This window comes from Pocillopora verrucosa, chromosome 12, assembly GCF_036669915.1.
Source record: "Pocillopora verrucosa isolate sample1 chromosome 12, ASM3666991v2, whole genome shotgun sequence".
Taxonomy (NCBI): domain Eukaryota; kingdom Metazoa; phylum Cnidaria; class Anthozoa; order Scleractinia; family Pocilloporidae; genus Pocillopora; species Pocillopora verrucosa.
In genome coordinates this window covers 1713544-1739188 of record NC_089323.1, presented here as the reverse complement: position 1 = coordinate 1739188, position 25645 = coordinate 1713544, and the positions used below count along the sequence as shown (strand labels likewise).

The 25645-nt window shown below is 36.7% G+C and overlaps 4 protein-coding genes and 1 pseudogene across 4 annotated transcripts; all 5 read right to left on the bottom strand.

The window, feature by feature from the left end:
* Positions 1-1130: 1130 nt before the first annotated feature.
* Positions 1131-2056, bottom strand: LOC131772423 (melanocyte-stimulating hormone receptor-like; annotated as a pseudogene).
* Positions 2057-8714: 6658 nt separating this feature from the next.
* Positions 8715-9796, bottom strand: LOC131772422 (melanocyte-stimulating hormone receptor-like). The gene has a single exon (XM_059088310.2). The coding sequence runs from the start codon at positions 9636-9638 to the stop codon at positions 8715-8717; it is 924 nt and encodes a 307-aa protein (XP_058944293.2). The 5' UTR covers positions 9639-9796.
* Positions 9797-13491: 3695 nt separating this feature from the next.
* On the bottom strand, positions 13492-14596 carry LOC131772421 (melanocyte-stimulating hormone receptor-like). The gene has a single exon (XM_059088309.2). The coding sequence runs from the start codon at positions 14485-14487 to the stop codon at positions 13585-13587; it is 903 nt and encodes a 300-aa protein (XP_058944292.2). The 5' UTR covers positions 14488-14596; the 3' UTR covers positions 13492-13584.
* Positions 14597-21175: 6579 nt separating this feature from the next.
* LOC131772418 (melanocyte-stimulating hormone receptor-like) lies at positions 21176-22120 on the bottom strand. Its single transcript, XM_059088307.2, has one exon. The coding sequence runs from the start codon at positions 22118-22120 to the stop codon at positions 21176-21178; it is 945 nt and encodes a 314-aa protein (XP_058944290.2).
* A 1798-nt stretch (positions 22121-23918) lies between these two features.
* On the bottom strand, positions 23919-24970 carry LOC131772415 (melanocyte-stimulating hormone receptor-like). Its single transcript, XM_059088304.2, has 2 exons — positions 24946-24970; positions 23919-24855 (listed from the first exon to the last, which is right to left on the bottom strand). The coding sequence occupies exons 1-2, from the start codon at positions 24968-24970 to the stop codon at positions 24020-24022; spliced, it is 861 nt and encodes a 286-aa protein (XP_058944287.2). The 3' UTR covers positions 23919-24019.
* Between the last annotated feature and the right edge of the window lie 675 nt (positions 24971-25645).

Here is a 25645-nt window from a genome sequence, read left to right as displayed (position 1 = left end):
AAGTGTCAAAAAATATTCTCAGTGGATTTAGCTGGTGCATCGTTTTCTCAATACGAACCAAAAGAGGAAACGATTGTTTTAAAAACTGGCAATTGTTTGCAATTCTTCCCTTTCTACCTACAGTACACAAGAAGAAATGAATAACTCTGAAGACGAAGACCCCTGGAAGGCTGACGTTTCTTTAGGCCTTTTCCACTGACATCGAGAGCCAATTAACGTTCACTTTAGCCGGAACATATTTTGAATACCTCTTCCTGTTCACTCTCATTTAAAGCCTTCTTTTCTATTCTTCTCTCAAAAAGACTTCCTCATTGGCGTTTACCGTTTACAATGCGTGGGCAAACTGCATGTATGTCGCGTAAATTCGGAACAAACAAAAAGGTGTGTCTTTAAATTTTTCGACCTTATTTGCCTTAGGTATGATTTTGCTGTAAGTGACAAGCAAAGAGACATCTACAAAATGTTTATTTTATAGCGCTGCTAACAACCCTTTCCTCACAAAAACCGTAAATACCGTGATCGAATTTCGAAGGAAAAATAAGTTTTTTTCAAATCAATACTCCTATTTCATTCCTATTCGAGAAACTTCCTATTTTTTTTATTTTTTCTCCACGATTTCCGTCGAACCAGAATTAGATGTGACAAAAAAGAAAATTACAGGTAATAACTGAAAAAAACGCTTTAAACCAGCGTGTCCTTTATAAAATCTTATATCTCACAATTTCTTCGCTGGTAGTAATTAGCAATAAGAGGCAAGGACAAGAAAATGTTTGTTATCAGCTAGAAACGAGAGAAACTTTCGCTGATAAGGTAATGCTTAAGTGTTGCTATCAACTCTGTGCATGTGCTTCGGCAAACTCAAAATTTAAAGTTGAATCCTGCGGTGCAAGCATATCTTTCCTTCTATTAGGACTTGTTGTATTCATGATAGAGTGTGATAAGGTTGGTTTTTTCCATTTCCTTTCCTTCAATCGTCTTCGTGCAAAAAAGCAGATTTTGTAGACGCGTTGGGCAACAATTTACTGTGCTATTTATCTCTCATCTATTAACTTATCTGAATAAAATAATAATCGTGACTGAATAACTATGCTTAGAATGTATTAATACGAGCATTATTGTAGCATCTAACTTTATGGACAGCCAAATCCTTGTCTGATCGTTTGCTTTACTGCTTGTCTCACTTCACTTATTTTCCAGCAGTACAGAAACGGATTTAACGTTGAGTTTAAGAAAGTTGATGTGCCTGCTACACCCCTCATGATGACTAGGTGCCATGAATAAGTTTTGCTTTGTTTGATCAGAATTTGCACTAAACCATACGGCAAATAACAAACAACTAATGCCAACTGAACCCACAGTGCATTGTACACTGCCTTTTTGTATTTTGTGGTATTCAATGCATTTGGTTGGCTCGGCTGTTGAACACGATCTCGTATTTGTGCATGATGATGACTTAGAGCGCAAAAATTGACACAATTGAGATAACGTAGCATAGTGGTACAACTGTACGACCATACCAAGTGGTTATACGATGATCTAACGTGTAACAGAAAGCAGCGACACTGGATAGAACCCAAAAGGTAACGACAACGATATATTTGCGCTTCAAAGTTACAATATGTCTGTATCTCAGCCCCAATAATAGGGCGAGAAGTCTGTCCACGCTTATGGCGGTCATTGTCAACAAAGACACTCCACATAATACGTGGCTTACGATTAAGGTCGCGGTACTTGCGTATCGACAAGGAATCCAGTGTTCGTGAGCACTAAATATCCAGCTTGAAACAGCGAGAGGCTGGCTAATGAGGCCAACCAACAGATCAGTTGTTGCCAGACAACGATAGAAGAGTTTGGACGGCGGATGAAGGGAAGATTCCTTGTGAAGGGCAATAAGGATGAGAGAATTTCCAGCAAACGCTGTGATGGAGAGGAGAATGTTGAGTGCTGCGAAAGAAAGTGATTCTTGTTGAAGTCTACTCACCAAAGAGGGAGAACATAGGAGTTCTTCAAATGTTTTCGTCTGTGTTCTACCTGTACTAAAATTTGTTGTCGACATTATTCTGTCACTTGTTTCCTTTTTCTTACAGTTTATCTTTGATTGCAGCAAGAAATATTTTGTCTGAACAACATTCGCAGAGCACCAATCACTGAGACCTTAATAACTCCTTTGATAATTTCAAATAAAACCTCTCTACAAGCCTGTCTTATTTACATTGCATCAGGATATATCTTTTATGTCAAAGAAAAGTAAATGTTTTTTCCTTGAAGCCGTGAAGGTGATCAGGTATTACTTTTTTTTTTTAATTTTGTAATAAAAAATTATACTCTGAAAAGCCCGCGGAGACGAGCCATCATTTCACAACACAGTATTATTTTTTCACAACATATTTGAAAGACTATTAGAAACTTTGTCTTTTCAGGTAAAAATTCATTTACAGCTAAACGAAGTGGATGGGGTGTTACTCCCAATTTTGGAAGAAAGAGAGCTTTTGATAGATGTCTTTTGTCAATTTTCTTCTTTACACAGACTTTCGAATCGTTTGCAAGTAGTATAAACATCTCCTAAATTCATGAGCATTATGGACACTTTCTCATAACAAAACAAACTCGTTTGTACAGCAGGCCTTGTGACCGAGTCACACGGCAATATGGCGTAATTAATGATTTGTGTAATTTTTTTAGAAAAACAAAGACTTGATATTATTCTACCATTCTACCATCAAGAAAGAGATACTTTCAACGGTTCAACCGTCATTACTCCTTAAAGTTTTAGCCCATACTTACATATTACTATGAAAGACAAGAATAAAATAAGGTCGTTTCGATTATGCGTTGTCGCAAAAGTGTAAGGATAAGTGCCGCTACAGAGTGTGGTAACAGAGTTTCGATGTACTTTCTTTCATGATATGGAAGTAAAGAATATCAACAACGGCCTCAGCAATGATTTAATTGATTCTATAATAATAACCGTGACTCAACCGTAAGTCAGTTTTGAAAGTTATGCCACGATTGCCACACAAGAGGGATCTACGTATGTCCTTAGTATGATCTACGTGTGTCCTCCATTTTAGTTCATGGACAGCAAAGTGCTTAGCTGATTGCTTGTTTTATTGCTTGTGTCGTTCCACTTATCTCCCGGCAGTAAACGATTGGGAAACGACTTTCTTTCGTGTTAACATTCACATGAAATGACTTCCTTGGTAGCTCATCATCAAAACATCTCCTTTTACACAGAAAAAACGGGAGGATTTTTTACTTGACAAAAGGTCACGTGTTTGCTAAGCGCATTTGTTTAATGTAGCTACTGAAGATATCTTAGGCTGAATAAGAATCAAGGACATACGTAGACATATGTGCCATTTCTATCATCATTTCAGTATTGGATGAAGAAACTCTTTCCCAGGCTTCTTCGTAAGAGCACTATCTCAGAGGGGTAGAATGTAAAGAAAATACATAAAATTCGTTTCTTTGCGAAAACATTTTATCGTTTCTTTTTCTACTCCTTGAAAAAACAAATTTCTTAGGCAAATGATGGGATATTAAAAAAAGAATTGATACTTACCATTTTCTAAAAAAGTTACTACGTATGAAATTTTAGAGAAGAAAATTGTATTTCTTTTTGACAAGAGACATTGTTAACGCTACAAAATATTCTCCATCATCAGGCAGTTCAATGAAAAAGGGTCATTTCTTGCAGGTTAATTTGATTTTATGTTACGAGAGATTTTCTATTGTTTCCACAATACCTACTCGGCCAAGAGTAATTCACCTTCTTAACAAGATCTCCTTAAAAGTATTTCTCAGAAGCATTCTCTAATTTTATAACGCTCTTACGAACTGCCTGCTCTGTGACAAGACATGTCAAGTTTTCTTCTGAGGTGTACGTGATGTTTCCCGGCTTTGGTGAATTAAATCATCCTTGTCATTAGCGTTTACTCCTTAAAAATGCAGCCACGAAATCCCTTTTAAGTGACAAATATGACAAATTTTTTTAGCGATCATGGCAGTTCCTTAGATACACATTATCAAGTAAGGAGACAATTTGCAAATAAAAAGAAAAAGAAATGCCGTGATTGAGAGGAGAATGTTGACTGCTTACAAATATATTGATTGTGGTTGTAATCCACTGAACAAATATTGGGAAAAGACCACTTCTTCAAATGTTTGCTGCGTTCCACCTCGTGTTCTATTTGTTTTCGTCTTCATTTTGCAACGCAGTCTAATCAACAGTGATCTACTTTTCCCGGTTTGAATTGCAGCAAGACATGTTTGTCCTATTAGCACTTGGTAAGCTTTACTTACCTAAAAAGATTGACATAACGAACTCCCAGCAGAAATTACTATTCCAACAATGATTGTAGAGCTCTTAATTGTGTCATAGAAGTGTCAAAAAATGTTCTCAGTGGATTTAGCTGGTGCATCGTTTTCTCAATACGAACCAAAAGAGGAAACGATTGTTTTAAAAACTGGCAATTGTTTGCAATTCTTCCCTTTCTACCTACAATACACAAGAAGAAATGAGTAAATCTGAAGACGAAGACCCCTGGAAGGCTGACGTTTCTTTTGGCCTTTTCCAGTGACATCGAAAGTCAATTAACGTTCACTTTAGCCGGAACATATTTTGAATACCTCTTCCTGTTCACTATCACTTAATTAAAGCCTTCTTTCCTATTCTTCTCTCAAAAAGACTTCCTCATTGGCGTTTACCGTTTACAATGCGTGGGCAAACTACATGTATGTCGCGTAAATTCGGAACAAACAAAAAAATGTGTCTTTAAATTTTTCGACCTTATTTGCCTTAGGTATGATTTTGCTGTAAGTGACAAGCAAAGAGACATCTACAAAATGCTTATTTTATAGCGCTGCTAAAAACCCTTTCCTCTCAAAACCGTAAATACCGTGATCGAATTTGGAAGGCAAAATAAGTTTTTTCAAATCAATACTCCTATTTCATTTTTCTCCATGATTTCCGTCGAACCAGAATTAGATGTGACAACAAAGAAAATGACAGGTAATAACTGAAAAAAACGCTTTAAACCAGCGTGTGCTTTATAAAATCTTACATCTCACAATTTCTTCGTTGGTAGTAATTAGCAGTAAGAGGCAAGGACAAGAAAATGTTTGCTATCAGCTAGAAACGAGAGAAACCAACAGATCAGTTGTTGCCAGACAACGATAGAAGAGTTTGGACGGCGGATGAAGGGAAGATTCCTTGTTAAGGGCAACAAGGATAAGAGGAGAATGATGAGATGGAGAGGAGAATGTTGATTGCTGCGAAAGAAAGTGATTCTTGTTGAAGTCTACTCACCAAGGAGGGAGAACATAGGAGTTCTTCAAATGTTTTCGTCTGTGTTCCACATGTACTGAAATTTGTTGTCGACATTATTTTGTTACTTGTTTCCTTTTTCTTACAGTTTATCTTTGATTGCAGCAAGAAATGTTTTGTCTGGACAACATTCGCCGCGCGACGATCACTGAGACTTTAATGGCTTCTTTGATAATTTTTGAAAAATAAAAATAAAACCTCTCTACCAGCCTTTCTTACTTAAATTGCATCAGGATATATCTTTTATGTCAAAGAAAAGTAAATGTTTTTTTTCCTCAGTGTACTTGTGTGGTGAACAGGTATTACTCTTTTTTTTAAATCTTGTACATTAGACTCTGAATAGCCCCGTGGAGACGAGCCATCATTTCACAACATATTTGAAAGACTATTAGAAACTTTGTCTTCTTAGGTGAAATTCACCTACAGCTAAGCGAAGAGGATGGGGTGTCACTTTCAATTTTGGAAGAACGAGAGGTTTTGATAGATTTCTTTTGTCAATTTTCTTCTTTACACAGACTTTCGAATCGTTTACAAGTAGTACAAACTTCTCCTAAATTCATGAGCATTATGGACACTTTCTAATAACAAAGCAAATTAGTTTGTACAGCAGGCCTTGTAACCGACTCGCACGGCAATAGGGCGTAATTAATGAACTACGCACTTTTTCAGAAAAATTTAATATTATCTTACAATCAAGAAACAGATCCACCCAACAGTTCTCTGTCTTAACTCCTTGAAATTTTATCCCATACTTAGATATTAATAAGGAAGACAAGACAATAAAGTAAAATCGTTTCGATTATGTGTTGTCGTAAAAGTGTAAGGATAATTGCCGCTACAGAGTGTGGTTACAGAGTTTCGATTTACTTTCTTTCATGATATGGAAGTAAAGAATATCAACAAAGGCTTCAGAAATGATTTAATTGATTATCTAATAATAACCGTGACTCAACCGTAAGTCAGTTTTGAAAGTTATGCCACGATTGCCACACAAGAGGGATCTATGTATTTCCTAAGTATGATCTACGTATGTCCTTCATTCTAATTCATGGACAGCAAAGTGCTTAGCTGATTGCTTGTTTTATTGCTTGTGTCGTTTCACTTATCTCCCGGCAGTAAACGATTGGGAAACAACTTTCTCTCGTGTTAACATTCACATGAAATGACTTCCTTGGTAGCATATCATCAAAACATCTCCTTTTATTTTATAACGCTCTAACAAATTTCCTGCTCTGTGACAAGTTATGTCAAGTTTTCTTCTGAGATGTACGTGATGTTGCCCTGCTTCAGTGAATTAAATCATCCTTGTCATTAGCGTTTACTCTTTAAAAAATGCAGCCACGAAATCCCTTTTAGGGGACAAATATGACAATTTTTTTTAGCGATCATGGCTGTTCCTTAGATACACTTTATTAAGTAAGGAGACAATTTGCAAGTAAAAAGAAAAAGAAATGCCGTGATGGAGAGGAGAATGTTGACTGCTTACAAATATATTGATTGTGGTTGTAATCCACTGAACAAATATTGGGAAAAGACCATTTCTTCAAATGTTTGCTGCGTTCCACCTCGTGTTCTATTTGTTTTCGTCTTCATTTTGCAACGCAGTCTAATGAACAGTGGTCCACTTTTCCCGGCTTTAATTGCAGCAAGAAATGTCTGTCTTATCAGCACCTGCTAAGCTTTACTTACCTAAAAAGATTGACATAACGATCTCTCAGTAGCATTTACTATTCCAACAATGTTTGTACAACTGTTAATCATGTCGTGGAAGTGTCAAAAAATATTCTTAGTGGATTTAGCTGATGTATCGTTTCTCAATCAGACAAACCAAAAGGGAAAACGATTGTTTTAAAAAGTGGCAGGTGTTTACAATTCTTCCCTTTCTACCAACAATACACAAGAAGAAATTAATAACTCTGAAGACGAAGACCCCTAGAAGGCTAACATTTCTTTTGGCCTTTTCCAGTGACACCGAAAGCCACTTAACGTTCACTTTGGCCGGAAAATATTTTGAATGGCTGTTTCTGCTACTGTCACTGAAATCCATCCTTCCTATTCTTATCTCATCTATTCACATATCTGAATAAAGTAATAATCGTGACTGAATAACTATGCTTAGAATGTATTAATACGAGCAATTCTTCCCTTTCTACCTACAATACACAAGAAGAAATTAATAACTCTGGAGACGAAGACCCCTAGAAGGCTAACATTTCTTTTGGCCTTTTCCAGTGACACCGAAAGCCACTTAACGTTCACTTTGGCCGGAACATATTTTGAATGGCTGTTTCTGCTACCGTCACTGAAATCCATCCTTCCTATTCTTATTTCAAAAACACTTCCTAAGTGGCGTTTACCATTTACAATGCGTGGGCAAACTACATGTATATCGCGTAAATTCGGAACAAGCAAAAAGACGTGTCTTTGAATTTTTCAACATTATTTATATGATTTTGTATGCAAGTGCCAAGCAAAGAGACATCTGCAAAATGCTTATTTCAAAGCGCTGCTAAAAATATCCTTTCTTCTCTATCATAAAATAAAAGGTTTGTTTTTTTTGTGAGATCTTTATAGGTCTTGAGGCATTCTACCCTTAGAAAACTGAAAATAAAAAGATCAAGCGAAGACGTTAATCATTTGAGGAGAAAGTTGAAATAGTGGCAATCTATAAATACATAAGAAAAAGAGGTAAATAAATAGAATTATACAATACAAAATAATAATAATAAAAAAACTTAAATTTAGGTCTGCATTTGCATTTAAAGGAAAACGTTGAAAGAAATCTGCAAGATTATTTTGCAATATGACTAAGCAAAACCTCACTCGGGGTAAATTGTTAGAAAGAAATTCAAAAACCGTAGATACCGTGATCGAATTTTGAAGGAAAAATGAGTTTTCTCAAATCAATACTCCTATGAAAAAAAAATGACAGGTAATGAAAAAACACGCTTTAAACCAGCGTGTCCTTTATAAAATCTCACATCTCACAATTTCTTCGTTGGTACAAATTAGCAATAAGAGGGAAGGACAAGTAATTCTTTACTATCAGCTAGAAACGATCCATCTCAGATGGAAACGAAGTTAACTCAGAGAAACTTTCGCTGATAAGGTAATGCTTGAGTGTTGCTATCAACTCTGTGCATTTGCTTCGGCAGACTCAAAATCTGAAGTGGAACCCTGCGGTGCATGTATATCTTTCATTGAATTAAGACTTGTTGTATTCATGATAGAATGTGATTGGGTTGGTTTTTCCATTTCCTTCCCTTCAGTCGTCTTCGTGCGAAAAAGCAGACTTCGTAAAAGCCTTGGGCAACAATTTACTGTCCTGTTTATCTCTCATCTATTCACATATCTGAAAAAAGTAATAATCGTGACTGAATAACTATTCTTATTGACAGCTAAATGCTTCTCTGATCGTTTGCTTTACTGCTTGTCTCACTTCACTTATTTTCCAGCAGTACAGAAACGGATTTAACGTTGAGTTAAATAAAGTTGATGTGCCTGCCACACCCCCTATGATGACTAGGTGCGATGAATAAGTTTTGCTTTGTCTGATCATAAATTCCACGAAACCATACGGCAAATAACAAACAACTAATGCCAACTGAACCCACAATGCATTGTACACTGCCTTTTTGTATTGTGTGGTATTCATTGCATTTGGGTGAACATGATCTTGTATTTGTGCATGATGATGACTTAGAGCGCAAAAGATTTTCGTGTACGACACAATTGAGATAACGTAGCATAATGGTACAACTGTAAGGCCATACCAATTGGCTATACGGTAATCTAACGCGTAACATAAAGCAGCCACACTGGATTGAACCCAGAAGGTAACGACAACGATATATGTGCGTTTCAAAGTTACAATTTGTCTGTATCTCAGCCCCAATAACAGGGCAAGAAGTCTGTCCACGCTTATGGCCGTCATTGTCAACAAAGACACCCCACATAATACGTGGCTTGTGATAAAGGTCGCGGTACTTGCGTATCGACAAGGAATCCAGTGTTCGTGAGCACTAAGCATCCAGCTTGAAGCAGAGAGGGGCTGGCTTACAAGACCAACCAACAGATCAGTTGTTGCCAGACAACGATACAAGAGTTTGGACGGCGGATGAAGGGAAGATTCCTTGTGAAGGGCAACAAGGATGAGAGAATTGCCAACAAATGCTGTGATGGAGAGGAGAATGTTGAGTGCTGCGAAAGAAAGTGATTCTTGTTGAAGCCCACCCACCAAAGAGTGAGAACATAACAGTTCTTGAAATGTTATCGTCTGTGTTCCACCTGTACTAAAATTTGTTGTCGACATTATTCTGTCAGTTGTTTCTTTTTTCTTGTAGTTTATCTTTGATTTCAGAAAGAAATATTTTGTCTGAGCAACATTCGCGGAGCGACGATCACTGAGACTTTAATGACTTCTTTGATAATTTTCAAATAAAACTTCTCTACCGGCCTGTCTTAATTAAACTTCACCAGGATATAATCTTTTATGTCAAAGAAAAGTTAATGTTGATTTTTCCTTGAACTTGTGATCAGGTATTACTTTTCTTTTTTTTAATTTTGTAATGAAACATTACATTGACTCTGAAAAGCCCTGTGGGGACGAGCCATCATTTCACAAAAATATATGAAAGACTATTAGAAACTTTGTCTTCTCAGGTAAAATTGATCTACAGCTAAGCGAAGAGAATGTGCTTCAGCAATGATTTAATCGATTCTCTAATAATAACAACTGTGACTCAACCGTAAGTCAGTTTTGAAAGTTATACCACGATTGCCACACAAGAGGGATCTAAGTGTGTCCTAAGTATGATCTACGTGTGTCCTTCAAGTGCTTAGCTGATTGTTTGTTTTATTGCTTGTGTCGTTTCACTTATGCCCCGGCAGTAAATGATTGGCAAACAACTTTCTTTCGTGTTAACATTCACATGAAATGACTTCCTTGTTAGCACATCAGCAAATCATCTCCTTTTACACAGAAAAAACAGGAGGCTTTTTTACTTGACTAAAGGTCACGTGTTTGCTAAGCTTATTTGTTCAATCTAACTACTGAAGATATCTTAGGCTGAATTAGAATGAAGGACACACGTAGACATTTCTGCTATTGCTATCATCATTTCAGTATTGGATGAAGAAACTCTTTCCCAGGCTTCTCAGTAAGCGCACTGTGTCAGAGGGGTAGAATGTAAAGGAAATGCATATAATTCGTTTCTTTGCGAAAACATTTTAACGTGTCTTTTTTTCTACTCCTTGAAAAAACAAATTACTCAGGCAAATGATCGGGTACCAAAAAAAAAATTAATACCTACCATTTTCTGAAAGGGTTTTTATCATGTATGAAACTTAAGGGAAGAAAATCGCATTTCTTTTGGATGAGAGACGCTATTAACGCTACAAAATATTCTACATCATCAGGCAGTTGAATGAAAAAGGTTCGTTTCCTGTAGGCTAATTTGACTTTATTCACGAGAGATTTTTTATTTTTTCCACAATACCTGCCCGACCAAGAGTAATCCACCCTCTAAGCAACATCTACTTAAAAATCTTCCTCAGAAGCGTTCTCTTATTTATAACGCTCTTACGAACTGCCTGCTCGGTCACAAGACATGTCAAGTTTTCTTCTGAGATGTACGTGATGTTGCCCTGCTTTGGTGATTTAAATCATCCTTGTCATTAGCGTTTACTCCTTAAAAATGCAGCCACGAAATCCCTCACTTTAAGCAATATGACAATTTTTTTAGCGATCATGGCTGTGCCTTATATACACATTATTAAGTAAGGAGACAATTTTAGGTAAAAGGAAAAGAAATGCGGTGATGGAGAGGAGAATCTTGACTGCTCACAAATATATTGATTGCTGTTGTAATCCATCGAATAAATATTGGGAACAGACAATTTCTTCAAATGTTTGTTACGTTCCCCTTCGTGTTATATTTGTTTTCGTCTTCATTTTGCAACGCAGTCTAATCAAAGTGGTCTACTTTTCCCGGCTTTAATTGAGCTAGACATGTTTGTCTTATCAGCTAAGCTTGCTAAGCTTTACTTACCTAAAAAGATTGACATAACGAACTCTCAGTAGCATTTACTATTCCAACAATGTTTATACAGCTGTTAATCGTGTCGTTAAAGTGTTAAAAAATGTTCTCAGTGGATCTAGCTGGTGTATCGTTTCTCAAAACGAACCAGAAAAGGAAATGATTCTTTCAAAAACTGGCAATTGTTTGCAATTCTTCCCTTTCCAAAAATTAAATTAAAAATGCAGCCACGAAATCCCTCACTTTAAGCAATATGACAATTTTTTTAGCGATCATGGTTCATGGTCGTTAATGATCATGATCATGGTTCATGGTCGCGATCATTGGTTCATGGTCGTTAAAGTGTTAAAAAATGTTCTCAGTGGATCTAGCTGGTGTATCGTTTCTCAAAACGAACCAGAAAAGGAAATGATTCTTTCAAAAACTGGCAATTGTTTGCAATTCTTCCCTTTCCAAAAATACACAAGAAGAAATGATTAACTCTGAAGACGAAGACCCTTAGAAGGCTGACATTTCTTTTGGCCTTTCCCAGTGACACCGAAAGCCACTTAACCTTCACTTTAGCCGGAACATATTTTGAATGGCTGTTTCTGCTACTATCACTGAAACCCCTCTATCCTATTCTTCTCTCAAAAACACTTCCTCTGTGGCGTTAACTGTTTACAATGCGTGGGCAAACTACATGTATGTCGCGTAAATTCGGAACAAACAAAAAGATGTGTCTTCAAATTTTTCGACATTATTTGCCTTAGGTACGATTTTGTTGTAAGTGACAAGCAAAGAGACATATACAAAATGCTTATTTTATAGCGCTGCTAAAACCCATTTCCTCTTAAATATTTATAGGTCTTGAGGCTTTTCCACCCTTGGAAAACTGAAAATGAAAAAAGTCAAGCCAAGACGTAAATCGTTTGAGGAGAAGGTTAAAATAGTGGCAATCTATAAATACACGAAAAAAAAAAGTAAATAATTAAAAATATACAATAAAAAAATAAAAAAGAAAAATTTGAATTTAGGTTTGCATTTGCATTAAGAGGAAAACGTTGAAAGACATCTGCAACATTTTTATTTTCCAGTATGACCGAGCAAAACCTCACTCGGGGTATATTGTTAGAAAAAAATTTAAAACCCGTAGATTCCGTGATCGAATTTGAAGTAAAAATGAGTTTTCTCAAATCAATACTCCTATGAAAAAAAAAAAAAATGACAGGTAATGATAAAACACGCTTTAAACCAGCGTGTCCTTTATAAAATCTCACATCTCACAATTTCTTCGTTGGTACTAATTGACAATAAGAGGCAAGGACAAGTAATTCTTTACTATCAGCTAGAAACGATCCATCTCAGATGGAAACGAAGTGAACTCAGAGAAACTTTCGCTGATAAGGTAATGCTTGAGTGTTGCTATCAACTCTGTACATTTGCTTCGGCAATGTATGTATAATGTATATTAAAAATATACAATAAAAAATAAAAAAGAAAAATTTGAATTTAGGTTTGCATTTGCATTAAGAGGAAAACGTTGAAAGACATCTGCAACATTTTTATTTTCCAGTATGACCGAGCAAAACCTCACTCGGGGTATATTGTTAGAAAAAAATTTAAAACCCGTAAATACCGTGATCGAATTTTTTAAGATAGGCAAAATTAGTTTTACAGATCAATACTCTTATTTCATTCCTATTCTAGAAACTTCCTATTATTTTTTCTCCATCATTTACATCGAACCAGAAAAAAAACACGCTTTAACCAGCGTTTCCTTTATAAAATCTCACATCCACAATTTCTTCGTTGGTAGTAATTAGCAGTAAGAGGCAAGGACTAGTAAATCTTTACTATCATCTAGAAACGATCCATCCTAACTCAGAAAAAACTTTCGCTGATAAGGTTATGATTAAGTGTTACCATCAACTTTGTGCATTTGCCTCGGCATCTCAAAACTGAAAGATCAACCCTGCGGTGCATGCAGATTTTTCCTTCGATTGAGACATGTTGTATTCATGATAGAGTATGATAAGGTTGGGTTTTCCATTTCCTTTCCTTCAGTTCTCTGCGTGCGAAAAAGCAGACTTCAAAGAAGCCTTGGGCAACAATTTTATTGTGCTTCCTATTTTTGTCTATCCATTCACATATCTGAGTGTAGTTCTAAAGTAATAATCATGACTGAATGATTATGCTTGGAATGTATTAATACGAGCATAATTTGGGGAAGATCTCACTTTATGGAAAGCTAAATGCTTGTCTGATCGTTTGCTTTACTGCTCGTCTCACTTCACTGATTTTCCAGCAGTAAAGGAACGGATTTAACGTTGAGTTAAAGAAAGCTAATATGTTTGCTGCACCCCTCATGATGACTAGGTGTGATGAATAAGTTTTGCTTTGTCTGATCACAATTTGCACTAAACCATACGGCAAATAACAAGCAACTAATGCCAACTGAACCCACAGTGCATTGTACACTGCCTTTTTGTATTGTGTGGTATTCACTGCATATGACTGGCTCGACTGTTGTTGAACATGATCTTGTATTTGTGTATGATGATGACCAAGAACGCAAAAAATTTTTGTGTACGACACAATTGAGATAACGTGACATAATGGTATAACTGTAATACCATACCAAATGAATATACGGTAATCAAACATGTAACATAAAGCAGCGACACTGGATAGAACCCAAAAGGTAACTACAATGATATATGTGCGCTTCAAAGTGACAATTTGTCTGTATTTCAGCCCCAATAACAGGGCGAGAAGTCTGTCCACGCTTATGGCCGCCATTGTCAACAAAGACACTCCACATAGTGCGTAGCTTATGATATAGGTAGCGGTAATTGCGCATCGACAAGGAATCCAGTGTTCGTGAGCAATAAAAATCCAGCTGGAAGCAGCGAGAGGCTGGCTAAGGAGACCAACCAACAGATCAGTTGTTGCCAGACAACGATACAAGAGTTTGGACGGCGGATGGAGGGAAGAGTCCTTGTGAAGTGCAATAAGGATGAGTGAATTCCCAACAAATGCTGTGATGGCGAGGAGAATGTTGAGTGCTGCAAAAGAAAGTGATTCTTGTTGAAGCCCACCCACTAAAGAGGGGGAACATATCAGTTCTTCAAATGTTTTCATCTGTGTTCCACTTCTTGTGAAATTTGATATCAACGTTATTCTGTCACTTGTTTCTTTTTTCTTATAGTTTATCTTTGATTGCAGCAAGAAATATTTTGTCTGAACAACATTCGCTGGGCGATGATCACTGAGACCTTAGTGGCTTCTTTGATAATTTTCAAATAAAACTTCTCTACCAGCCTTTTTTATTTACATTGCATCAGTATATGTCTTTCATGTCAAAGAAAAGTAAATATTGTTTTTCCCTTGAACTTGTGAGGTCAGGTATTACTTTTTTTTTTAAATTTTGTGATGTAGCATTGACTTTGAAAAGCTCAGTGGGGAAGAGCGATTAAACTATGTATGTATTTATGTATGTATGAAATAATATAAAGCAGCGACACTGAATAAAGCCCAAATAGTAACTACAATGATATACGATCACTTCAAAGTTACAATTTGTTTGCATCTCCGCCCAATAACAGGGCGAGAGGTCTGTCCACGCTTATGGCCATCGTCATCAAAGACACTCCACATAATGCATAGCTTGTCATATAGACTGCGTCCGCTGCCTTTATCGACAAAGGCTGCAGTGTTCGTGAACAAAGGACATCCAATGAGTGGTTGCATAGAGAGGCAGGGAACAAGACCAACCAAACATGTTTTGTGACATTTCATTCGGGAGTCTATTGTGCGCCAAAACTATGCTAATTGGTAAAGTTCAATTTGGGAATTAATAATATACATGGAAAAATTACTCAGTTCTGATTGATTACTAAAGTACTAAATCAGACATTCTGATTGGTCAATAATCGAAGAAACCCACAGATAGCTAATCGAATGTGAGCCTTGAATGTCGGAACAAAATTTGAATATTTGAAAATTTGCGAGCGAAACAATGGCCGGCGTTTTAAGTTGGTTTTCTTTCGCCACCACTGCTGAAAAACAGCTCAAACAACGAAAACACCGTTAAAAGCACTGCTTTTTGGTTGTCGGTTTGGAAAAAGTGGTGTTTAGAGAAGGGAATTTCCAAGGAAATCAAAAATTACGAACCGACCCAGCTTAACACTTTGCTCAAGCGATCCAACACCGAAATTAAAAATAAACATGATTAAACCTCAGAAACGACGATTCCATTGTATTGAAAGTGATTCGGACACAGACTGAACAATTCCTTGAACTTTTTTGCGCCTTAAAGAGTGAAGATATCATTCCATATTATTGTTTTGATTGTGCACGGTTGTTTTGACCGAACGCACGATTTGAATAAATTATTTTTGCACCTGTCGTATGTCATCTCGTATTTTCCATGTATATTATTAACACGTAATCACATAATTTTTCTCGTGCAATTTGGAATAAACAAGCACTTATTAATTTTTTCCAAAGACCACAAATTGCTTTGTTAGTCTTTAAAAAAATTTACTCGTGCCTATTTATTCCAAATTGCACTAGAAATCATGTGATAACTTATACAGATTAGCATCAAGATTCAAAAGTATAGACACCTATGGTAGTATTATCATTTCATAACATATTTGAAAGACTTTTTGAAACTTTGTCTTGTCAAGTAAAAATTCATTTACAGCTACGCGAAGAGGATGGAGTGTTACGTTCAATTTTGGAAAAACGAGAGCTTCTGATAGATCTCTATCGTCAATGTTCTTCTTCAAACACACTTTCGAATGGTTCACAAGTAAATTATTAACATCTCAAATTTACAAGCTTTATGGACATTTTCTAATAAAAAAACAAATTCGATTTCATAAAAGGCCTTGTAACCGACCCGCGCGGCAAGAGGGCGTGTGGCAACTATAGAATTTGCATTTGCTGTCAAGTTACTGCGAAATTATTTTAAATTGTTGTTCTTTCACTTGAACCACTATTGTGATGTTCTGTTTCTATTTTAGTGAGGTTGTGTATGAATTACGTAACGCCGATAGCGATTTATTTCTCGCCAGCATAAGCGTTGTTTTCGTTAGATAATTCTTATTGCCAGTTGATTTCAACAAAGTCAGTCGTTCGTTAGTTTTTACTAGCGCCGTGTTGCTTTTGTTCCAGAGTTTTACTACCGGACCTGGTTACGCCACAAATTGTAATTTTGTTTCTATTTCATGTTCCTTGTCGTTATTGTTGTTGTTGTTATATTTGTACTTAGATATTTGTATCTATGATTTATTTTCAGTTGAATCACATCTTCACTTTTTACATCTAAATATTCGTATATCTGGGAAATAGATTAAATGTGTATTCATGTTGTGGCGTTAAACATACAATATTTATTTACAGGGTGTCAATGACATGCGCATTTATTCAGAAAAAAACAAAAAATTGATATTGTTCTACCGTTAAGAGGAATACACCCAACAGCTCTCTGTAATTACTCCTTAAAATTTTACCTCATACTAACATATGAAATATTACTGAGAAATATTACTAAGAAATATTACTACGAAATATTACTAAGAAATATTACTAAGATATATTACTAAGAAATATTACTAAGAAAAGACGACGAAATAAAATCTAAAAGTTGTCGTTAAAGTGTAAGGATAAGTGCCGCTAGAGAGTGTGGTTACAGAGTTTCGATTTACTTTCTTTCATGATATGGGAGTAAAGAATATCAACAACAGCTTCAGCAATGATTTAATTGATTCTCTAACAATAACCGTGACTTTGTAAATCAGTTTTGCAAGTTATACCACGATTGCCACTCATGAGGGATCTAAGTCCATTGACAGCAAACTGCTTGTCTTATTGTCTGCCTCACTACTTGTCTCACTTCACTAATCTTCCAGCAGTATAGGAACGGGTTTAACGTCGAGTTAAAGTTAACTAAGGTGCTTGATATTCCCAGGGCGAAGACTAAATGTGATAAATTTGCTTCTCTAGGACCCATCACAATTCCTACTACACTAACTGGTACATAACAAGCAAGTAATACTAACTGCACCAACAGTGCACTGTACACTGCCTTTCTGTATTGCGCCATGTTCAGTGCATTTGGTTGGCCCGGCTGTTGTTGAACATGATCTTGTATTTGAGCCTGATGACGGCGAAGAGCGAGGAAAATCATAGCATAGGAAGCAATCGAGATTAATAGGCATGATGAGATGATAATGCGACCAAACCACTGCGCTATATGAAACACTAACATGCGGCATAGAGTAGCGACACCGGTTATGATCCAAAGAGTAACGACAATGACATATGTGCGCTTTAAAGTTACAGTTTGTTTGTATCTCAGCCCCAACAACAGGGCGAGAAGTCTGTCCACGCTCATGGCTGCCATTGTCAACAAAGACATTAAAGATAATCCATACCCTGAAACGAAGGCTGCTTCCCATGCGAATCGACAAAGTCTCCACTGTTCACGAACAACCGACATCCAAAAAGTGGCAACGAGAGGCTGGCCTACCAGACCAACCAACAGATCAGTTGTTACCAGACAACGATACAAGAGTTTGGATGGCGGATGAATGGAAGATATCTTATGAAGTGCAACGAAGACCAGTGAATTCCCAAGAAATGCTGTCAGGGAAAAGAAAATGTTGACTGCTGACAGAAGTAAAGAGTATTGTTGCAATTCGCCCGCCAAAGAAGAGGAGCATACAAGATCTTCTAATGTTGTCATCTGCGTTCCATCCCCCGTGGACTTTGTCGCCGCCATCAGTCTGCAAAAGTTGCAATTTTTTTCTTATAGGTTACCTGTAATTTGTAAACAGAATAAGAGAGATGGTAGATTTTGAGCTCGGTAAAGAAATAGAGAGCGATGTTTTTCGTCTTGTCAAGAGCGTGGGACATAGAAAAAAATTCTGAGTCCCCGAGAGGAATCCAACCTCAGACCGTCTCTATTCCACCGCCTGTTAGATCAGTTTATGTCGTCACCTTTCTGCAGTTTGGTAAACGGTTGCTTCCTTTTCCCTGCAATTTATCTATAACTGCAACGAGAGATCTTTCGTTTAGAAAGCTCCCGCCCGGTGGTTATCACTTAAACCTTAATTTTGTAAGAGGATTCACACGACCTGACATGCTTAATAAAGTTTTCTGTTTTGAAAATCGAGCTCAAACTCTATATTTTGCGGAAAAAAAACATCATCTCATCTCGAATTTTGTAGCAGCTGTTCCTTGCAATTATCATTAGCCATGAAAGGACCCAATTTCTCAGTGATAAGCAATTCTGTAGCCTTTTGTTCTGGCTATACTTAGCTAAGTTCCCTTGATTTTTCTAACCTGTTGGTCTTTATTTTATTCTTATAAAATAATTAGTGATTTCAAATTAAAGACCGTTGGCCGTCTGAAATGTCCTTTTCTGTTTTTGAAAAGGGTAGAATCACCCTAAAGGCCAAAAAATCAATATTTCTCTCGGCAAATTAATTGCCTGTTACACAGATAAAAACAGGAAGTTTATCAGAATGTATTTTGCCCTTTTCAGATGAATTTCGTTTTTATGCACGGTATTTGTAACTGTAAGTAATGAGAGATATATTTTTCATGACATCACCAACCTAGCCACGATGACTTTAACTGGCTCACTGTCTGTGATAACATTTGCACAGAAAATTTCGCTGATTTCGCAGTAGGGTTTATCTATTGAAAATGCAAATGCAAACTACCTATTCAGTCAAAAGATATAGCAATTTTACCACAGGGAGCTCCAGAGGATAAGAGGCTTAAATCATCACTATCAATTTCAGTTCGTAGTAACAGATGATTCTTTAACACGGATAGAGAATCACTTAAAATTATTACTAATTTGAAATTATTCTACCTTTGTATTCCAAAATGTCCTTGAATGACACTGAAATTAATTTCTCCAAAACACCATTTACGGCACTAACAAGACCAACCAACAGATCAGTTGTTTCCAGACAACTTAACATGAGTTTGGACGGCGGATGGAGGGAGGATTCCTTATCAAGGGCAACAAGAGTAGGAGAATTCTCAAGAAATGCTCTGATGGAGAGGAAAATGTTGACTGCTGACAAATATATTGATTGTTGTTGTAATCCACGGAGCGAATATGGGGAACAGACCAGTTCTACAATGTTTGCTGCATTCCATTTGGTGATATATTTGTTGTCGTCTTTTTTGCAGCGCAGTCCAATGAACAGTGGTCGGCTTTCCCGGCAAATTGCAGTAAGAAATGTTTGTCCTATTGGCACCTACTAAGCTTTACCCTTTTAAAAAGATTGACTTACCGAACTCTCAGCAGCATTTACTCTTCCAAAAATATTTGTACAGCTGTTAATCGTGTCGTGGAAGTGTCAAAAAATGTTCTCAGTGGATTTAGCTGGTGTATCGTTTCTCAATCAGATGAACAAAGAGGGGAAACGATTGTTTTAAAAACTGGCAATTGTTTGCAATTCTTCCCTTTCTGCTAACAATACACAAGAAGAAATAAATAACTGAACACGAAGACCCCTAGAAGTCTAGTATTTCTTTAGGCCTTTTTCAGTGAACTCGAAAAGCACTTAACATTGAATTTAGCCGGAACACATTTTAAATGACTGTTCCTTTTCACTGTCACTTAAACCCTTCTTTCCTATCGTTATCTTAAAAAGACTTCCTCAGCGGCTTTTATTGTTTACAATGCGTGGGCAAACTATGTATGTCGCGTAAGTTCGGAACAAACAAAAAAGAATTGCCTTTTAAATTTTCCGACATTATTTGCCTTAGGTATGATATTCCTCTAAGTGGCAAGCAAAGAGACATCTGTAAAATGTCTATTTTATAGCGCTGATAAAAACCCTTTCCTCTCTATCATGCAATAAAACTATTATTTTGTTGGTGAGATCTTTACAGGTCTTGAGGCATTTCCACCCTGGAAAACTAAAAATACAAAAGATCAAGCCAAGACGTAAATCGTTTGAGGAGAAAGTTGAAATAGTGGCAATCTACAGATACATAAGAAAAATAGGTAAATAAATAGAAATATACAATACAAAATAAAAAAATCAAAATAAAAGTTTAAATTTAGGTTTACATTTGCATTTTGAGGAAAACGTAGAAAGACATCTGCAACATTTTTGTTTTGCAATAAGACAAAGCAAAAACCTCACTCGGGTTAAATTGTTAGAAAAAATTCAAAACCCGTAATTACCGTTATCGAATTTTAAAAATAGGCAAAATGAGTTTGTCAATTCAATGCTCTTTTTTCATTCCTATTCTAGGATCTTCCTTGCATTTTTTTTCTCCATGATTTCCATCGAACCGGAAAAAAAAAAACACGCTTTAACCAACGTGTCCTTTATAAAATCTCACAACTCACAATTTCTTCGTTGGTAGTAATTAGCTATAAGAGGCGAGGACAAGTGAATCTTTGCTATCAGCTTAAAACGATCTATCTTAACTCAGAAAACTTTCGCTAATAAGGTAATGATTTAGTGTTACTATCAACTCTGTACATTTGCCTCGACAAACTCAAAATTTAAAGTTCAACCCTGCGGTGCATGCATATCTTTCCTTCGATTAAGACTTGTTGTATTCATGATAGAGTGTAATAAAGTTGGTTTTCCATTTCCTTTCCTTCAGTTTTCTACGTGCGAAAAAGCAGACTTCGTACAAACCTTGGGCAACAACTTTATTTTTCTGCTTATTTTTATCCTATCCATTCACGTATCTGAATAGAGTTCTAAAGTAATGATCGTGACTGAATAACTATTCTTAGAATGTATTAATACGAGCATAATTCGGGGTAGATCTTACTTTATGGACAGCTAAATGCTTGTCTGATCGTTTGCTTTACTGCTTGTCTCACTTCACTTATTTTCCAGCAGTACAGAAACGGATTTAACGTTGAGTTAAAGTAAATTACTGTAGATGCTACACCTCCTATGATGACTTGGTGCGATGAATAAGTTTTGCTTTGTCTAATCGCAATTTCCACTAAACCATAATGATACGGGAAATAGCAAACGATTAATGCCAACTGAACCCAAAGTGCATTGTACACCGCCTTTTTGTATTGCGCGGTATTCACTGCATTTGGTTGGCTCGGCTGTTGTTGAACATGATCTTGTATTTGTGTATGATGATGACCTAGAGCGCAAAAAATTTTTGTGTACGACACAATTGAGATAACGTAACATAATGGTATAACTATAATAAAATACCAAGGGGTTATACGGTAATCTAAAATGTAACATAAAGCAGCGACACTGGATAGAACCCAAAAGGTAACGACGACGGTATATGTGCGCTTCAAAGTAACAATATGTCTGTATCTCAGCCCCAATGACAAGGCGAGAAGTCTGTCCACGCTTATGGCCGTCATTGTCAACAAAGACACTCCACATAATACGTGGCTTATGATAACGGCGGCGGTAATTGCGTATCGACAAGGAATCCAGTGTTCGTGAGTAATAAGCATCCAGCTAGAAGCAGCGAGAGGCTGGCTAACGAGACCAACCAAGAGATCTGTTGTTGCCAGACAACGATACAAGAGTTTGGACGGCGGATGAAGGGAAGATTCCTTGTGAAGGGCAATAAGGATGAAAGAATTCCCAACAAATGCTGTAATGGAGAAGAAAATGTTGACCGCTGCGAAAGAAAGTGATGCTTTTTGAAGCCCACCCATTAAAGAGGAAGAACATAGGAGTTCTTCAAATGTTTTCATCTGTGTTCCACTTCTTGTGAAATTTGATATCAACATTATTATGTCACTCGTTTCTTTCTTCTTACAGTTTATCTTTGATTGCGGCAAGAAATATTTTGTCTGAACAACATTCGCCGAGTGACGATCACTGAGACCTTAATGACTTCTTTGATAATTTTCAAATAAAACTTATCTACCAGCCTTTCTTATTTACATTCCATCAGGATATGTCCTTTTATGTCAAAGAAAAGTAAATGTTTTTTTCTTCCTTTGAACTTGTGAGATCATCAGGTATTACTTTTTCCTGAAATTTTGTAATGTAACATTGACTCTGAAAAGCTCCGTAGGGACGAACAATAAACTATGTATGTATTTATGTGTGTATGGAATAACATAAAGCAGCGGCACTGAATAAAACCCAAATGGTAGCTGCAATGATATATGTGAACTTCAAAGTTACAGTTTGTTTATATCTCAGCCCCAATAACAGGGCGAGAAGTCTGTCCACGCTGATGGCCATCGTCATCAAAGACCCTCCACATAATGCATAGCTCGCTATGTAGGTTGCGTCCGCTGCGTTTATCGACAAAGGCTGCAGACGACGTCCTTAGTAGCGCATCAACAAATCATCTCCTTTCACACAGAAAAAACGGGAGGCTTTTTTTTATATTGATACTTACCATTTTCTGAAAAGGTTATTATGTATTAAATTTTAGAGAAGAAAATCGAATTTCTTTTTGACGAGAGACACTATTAACGCTACAAAATATTCTACATTATTAGGTAGTTCTATAAAAAAGGGTCGTTTCCTGTGGGCTAATTTGACTTTATGTTACGAGAGATTTTTTGCTCTTTCCACAACATCCGCCCGGCCGTGAATAATTCACCTTCTTAGCAACATCTAATTAAACATCTTCCTCAGAAGCATTCTCTTATTTTATAATGCTCTTACGAACTGCCTAATCTGTCACAAGACATATCTATTTTTATTCTGAGATGTATATGACGTTGCCCTGCTTTTGTAAATTCAATCATCATTGTCACTAGCGTTTGCTCCTTAAAAATGTAGCCATGAAATCCCTTTTGAATGACAAGTATGACAGTTTTTTTTAACGATCACGTTTGTGCCTTATATTCACATTATCAAACAAAAGGCGACAATTTGTAAGCAAAAAGCACTTTTGTAAAATTTTATTCAGCTTCATTCTTTTAAGGCCTCAAAATAAAGCCGGAAGTCTATTGTGCGCCACAACTACGTGTTTGTTTCATCCGGCAATAAAACTTAATTTAGGAACAAATTAGCATCAAGAGTCAAACGCACAGACACCTGTGATTCTATCATTATTTCACAACGTAAGATCAAACTTTTTCAGTTGTAAATTCATTTCTCGCCAAGCGAAGAGGTTGAAGTGCTACATTCAATTTCGGAAATCGAGATATTTTGTAATGAACTCTGTAGGAGTTGGGGATGTTCAACTTTATTCGAAACACACACGCATTTTTCACTGGTAATATGAACATTTCTAAAATCATATGCATTTTGGATTCTTTTACAATAAAACAAATTCAGGTTTATTGCTGACTTGTGACCGACTCGTATCGCAATATAATGTTAACGTCAAGCGCTTTATTTTAGAAAGAAAAAGGAATCCAAATTATTTTATCGTCAACAAGCAAATTCATCCATCAGTTCTCCTTCACTGGAACGATTAGATCAGACTTTATTAACTTTAAGATGAAAGTTAGACAAGACAGCAGAATTAAAGTAACGTATCTTTAGTTTTCCTCTATCATGGATGAATGCATACTCTTCGTTTCGTTTATGTATTGTTGTATTTACGTTGAGTGCCTTCTCTTGAAAAATATTTTAAAGATGTAGTTATGGTGTTTCGGTTCGCTGCCTTTTGGGATGAGGAAATAAAGAATATCAACAACAGATTGTAAATCTAGAGAGAACTAAGTCCATGGACAGCAAAGTTCTTGTCTGATTGTCCGCTTCACTGCTTGTCTCACTTCACTAATCTTCCAGCAATAAAGAAACGGGTTTAACGTCGAGTTAAAGTAAACTAGGACAACTGCTATTTCCCTGATGACCTCCAATAAGTAAGGTGGATATGGACTACTCTCGCTAATTACAATTGCCACTATAAAATATGGAAAATAACAGAAAACTAATGCTAACTGCACCCACAGTGCACTGTGCACTGCCTTTCTGTATCGCGCCATGTTCAGTGCATTCGGTTGGCCCGGCTGTTGTTGAACATGATCTTGTACTTGAGCCTGATGATGGCGGAGAGCACAGAAAATCTTTTTGTACGAGGCGATTGAGATAACTAGGCAAGATGATACAGCTATAGAGCTATACCACGTACTTATACGGTGATTTAAAATGTAAAATGGAGCGCTGACAAGGGATGCAACCCAAAACAGAGCTAAAATAGAATATATGCGCTTCAAAGTTACAATTCGTTTGTATCTCAGCCCCAACAACAGGGCAAGAAGTCTGTCCACGCTTATGGCCGTCAAAGAAAATAAAGATACTCCGCATAATACATGGCTTGTTATGTATACCCCATCATATGTGAATCGGAAAACACTCCAGTTCCGAAGAGTGCAGGAGATCAAAAAGGTAGCATAGAGAGGCTGGTTAACAAGACCAACCAACAGATCAGTTGTTGCCAGACAACGATACAAGAGTTTGGACGGCGGATGAAGGGAAGTTTCCTTATGAAGGACAACAAGGATAAGAGTATTCCCAAGAAATGCAGTGATGGAGAGGAGAATGTGAACCGCTGAGAAAAGAAAAGATTCTTGATGGAACTCACGTACCAGATAGCGGGACAAACCCAATTCTTTTAAGATAGTTTTCGTCTGTGCTTCACCTTCTGTTAAATTACCAGTCGCCATCATTTCTCAGTTCAACAACAAGGCTGTGGCACATTAAAGAACAAGGAATTATGATCCACGATTCCAGGTATCCTCTGTTTAAAGGTGCCAACTAAAGTTTTGATGGCAGATAAAGGGAAGATTCCTTTGAACGGGACTTAGGACTTGGTAAGGAAAAGAAAAGGTGTGTGGAAGAGCAGAATTTTGACCGACTGAATTATAAATTGATTGCTTTCGTAATCCACCAACCAAAGGAGGTGAACATGACTGCTTTTAAAATCTTTGTTTCGCTTCACCTCTTATCAAATTTCCGGTCGTGCTCATCTGACAATCAAGCTTAATGGACGTCTGCCGCCATTTTTCGGTTTTTAATTGCCGGAAGACATATGTTCTCTTAATAGCACATCCCAGGCCATCAATACTCAAAGGTAATTTCGTTGAAAAGTTGCCTTAAAAAAACTTCCTAAAGCAATTACTCACCTAATTTGATTTTTTTCCGTTTTTTTATTACGAACCAAAGAAGGGAACGATTCTTTGGAAATTAGAAATTCTGCTAACCATTTAACTCCCAATATCTGATTGTTATTTCTCCTCACTTGCTGCTTCACTTTTCCCCTTAAATTGGCTGCGAGAATTTAGTGTTTGATCAAGATAATATCTTGTACCTGATAAGTTTGAGTATTCTCGCTACCTGTT

Coding starts and splice junctions, on each gene's coding strand:
- LOC131772422 (XM_059088310.2), bottom strand. CDS start 9,638: ATGTCGACAACAAATTTTAGTACAGGTGGAACACAGACGATAACATTT.
- LOC131772421 (XM_059088309.2), bottom strand. CDS start 14,487: ATGAAAACATTTGAAGAACTGATATGTTCCCCCTCTTTAGTGGGTGGG.
- LOC131772418 (XM_059088307.2), bottom strand. CDS start 22,120: ATGTTGATATCAAATTTCACAAGAAGTGGAACACAGATGAAAACATTT.
- LOC131772415 (XM_059088304.2), bottom strand. CDS start 24,970: ATGGCGACTGGTAATTTAACAGAAG. Junction 24,856..24,945: donor GACTGGTAATTTAACAGAAG/GTGAAGCACAGA, acceptor TTCTTTTCTCAG/CGGTTCACATTCTCCTCTCC.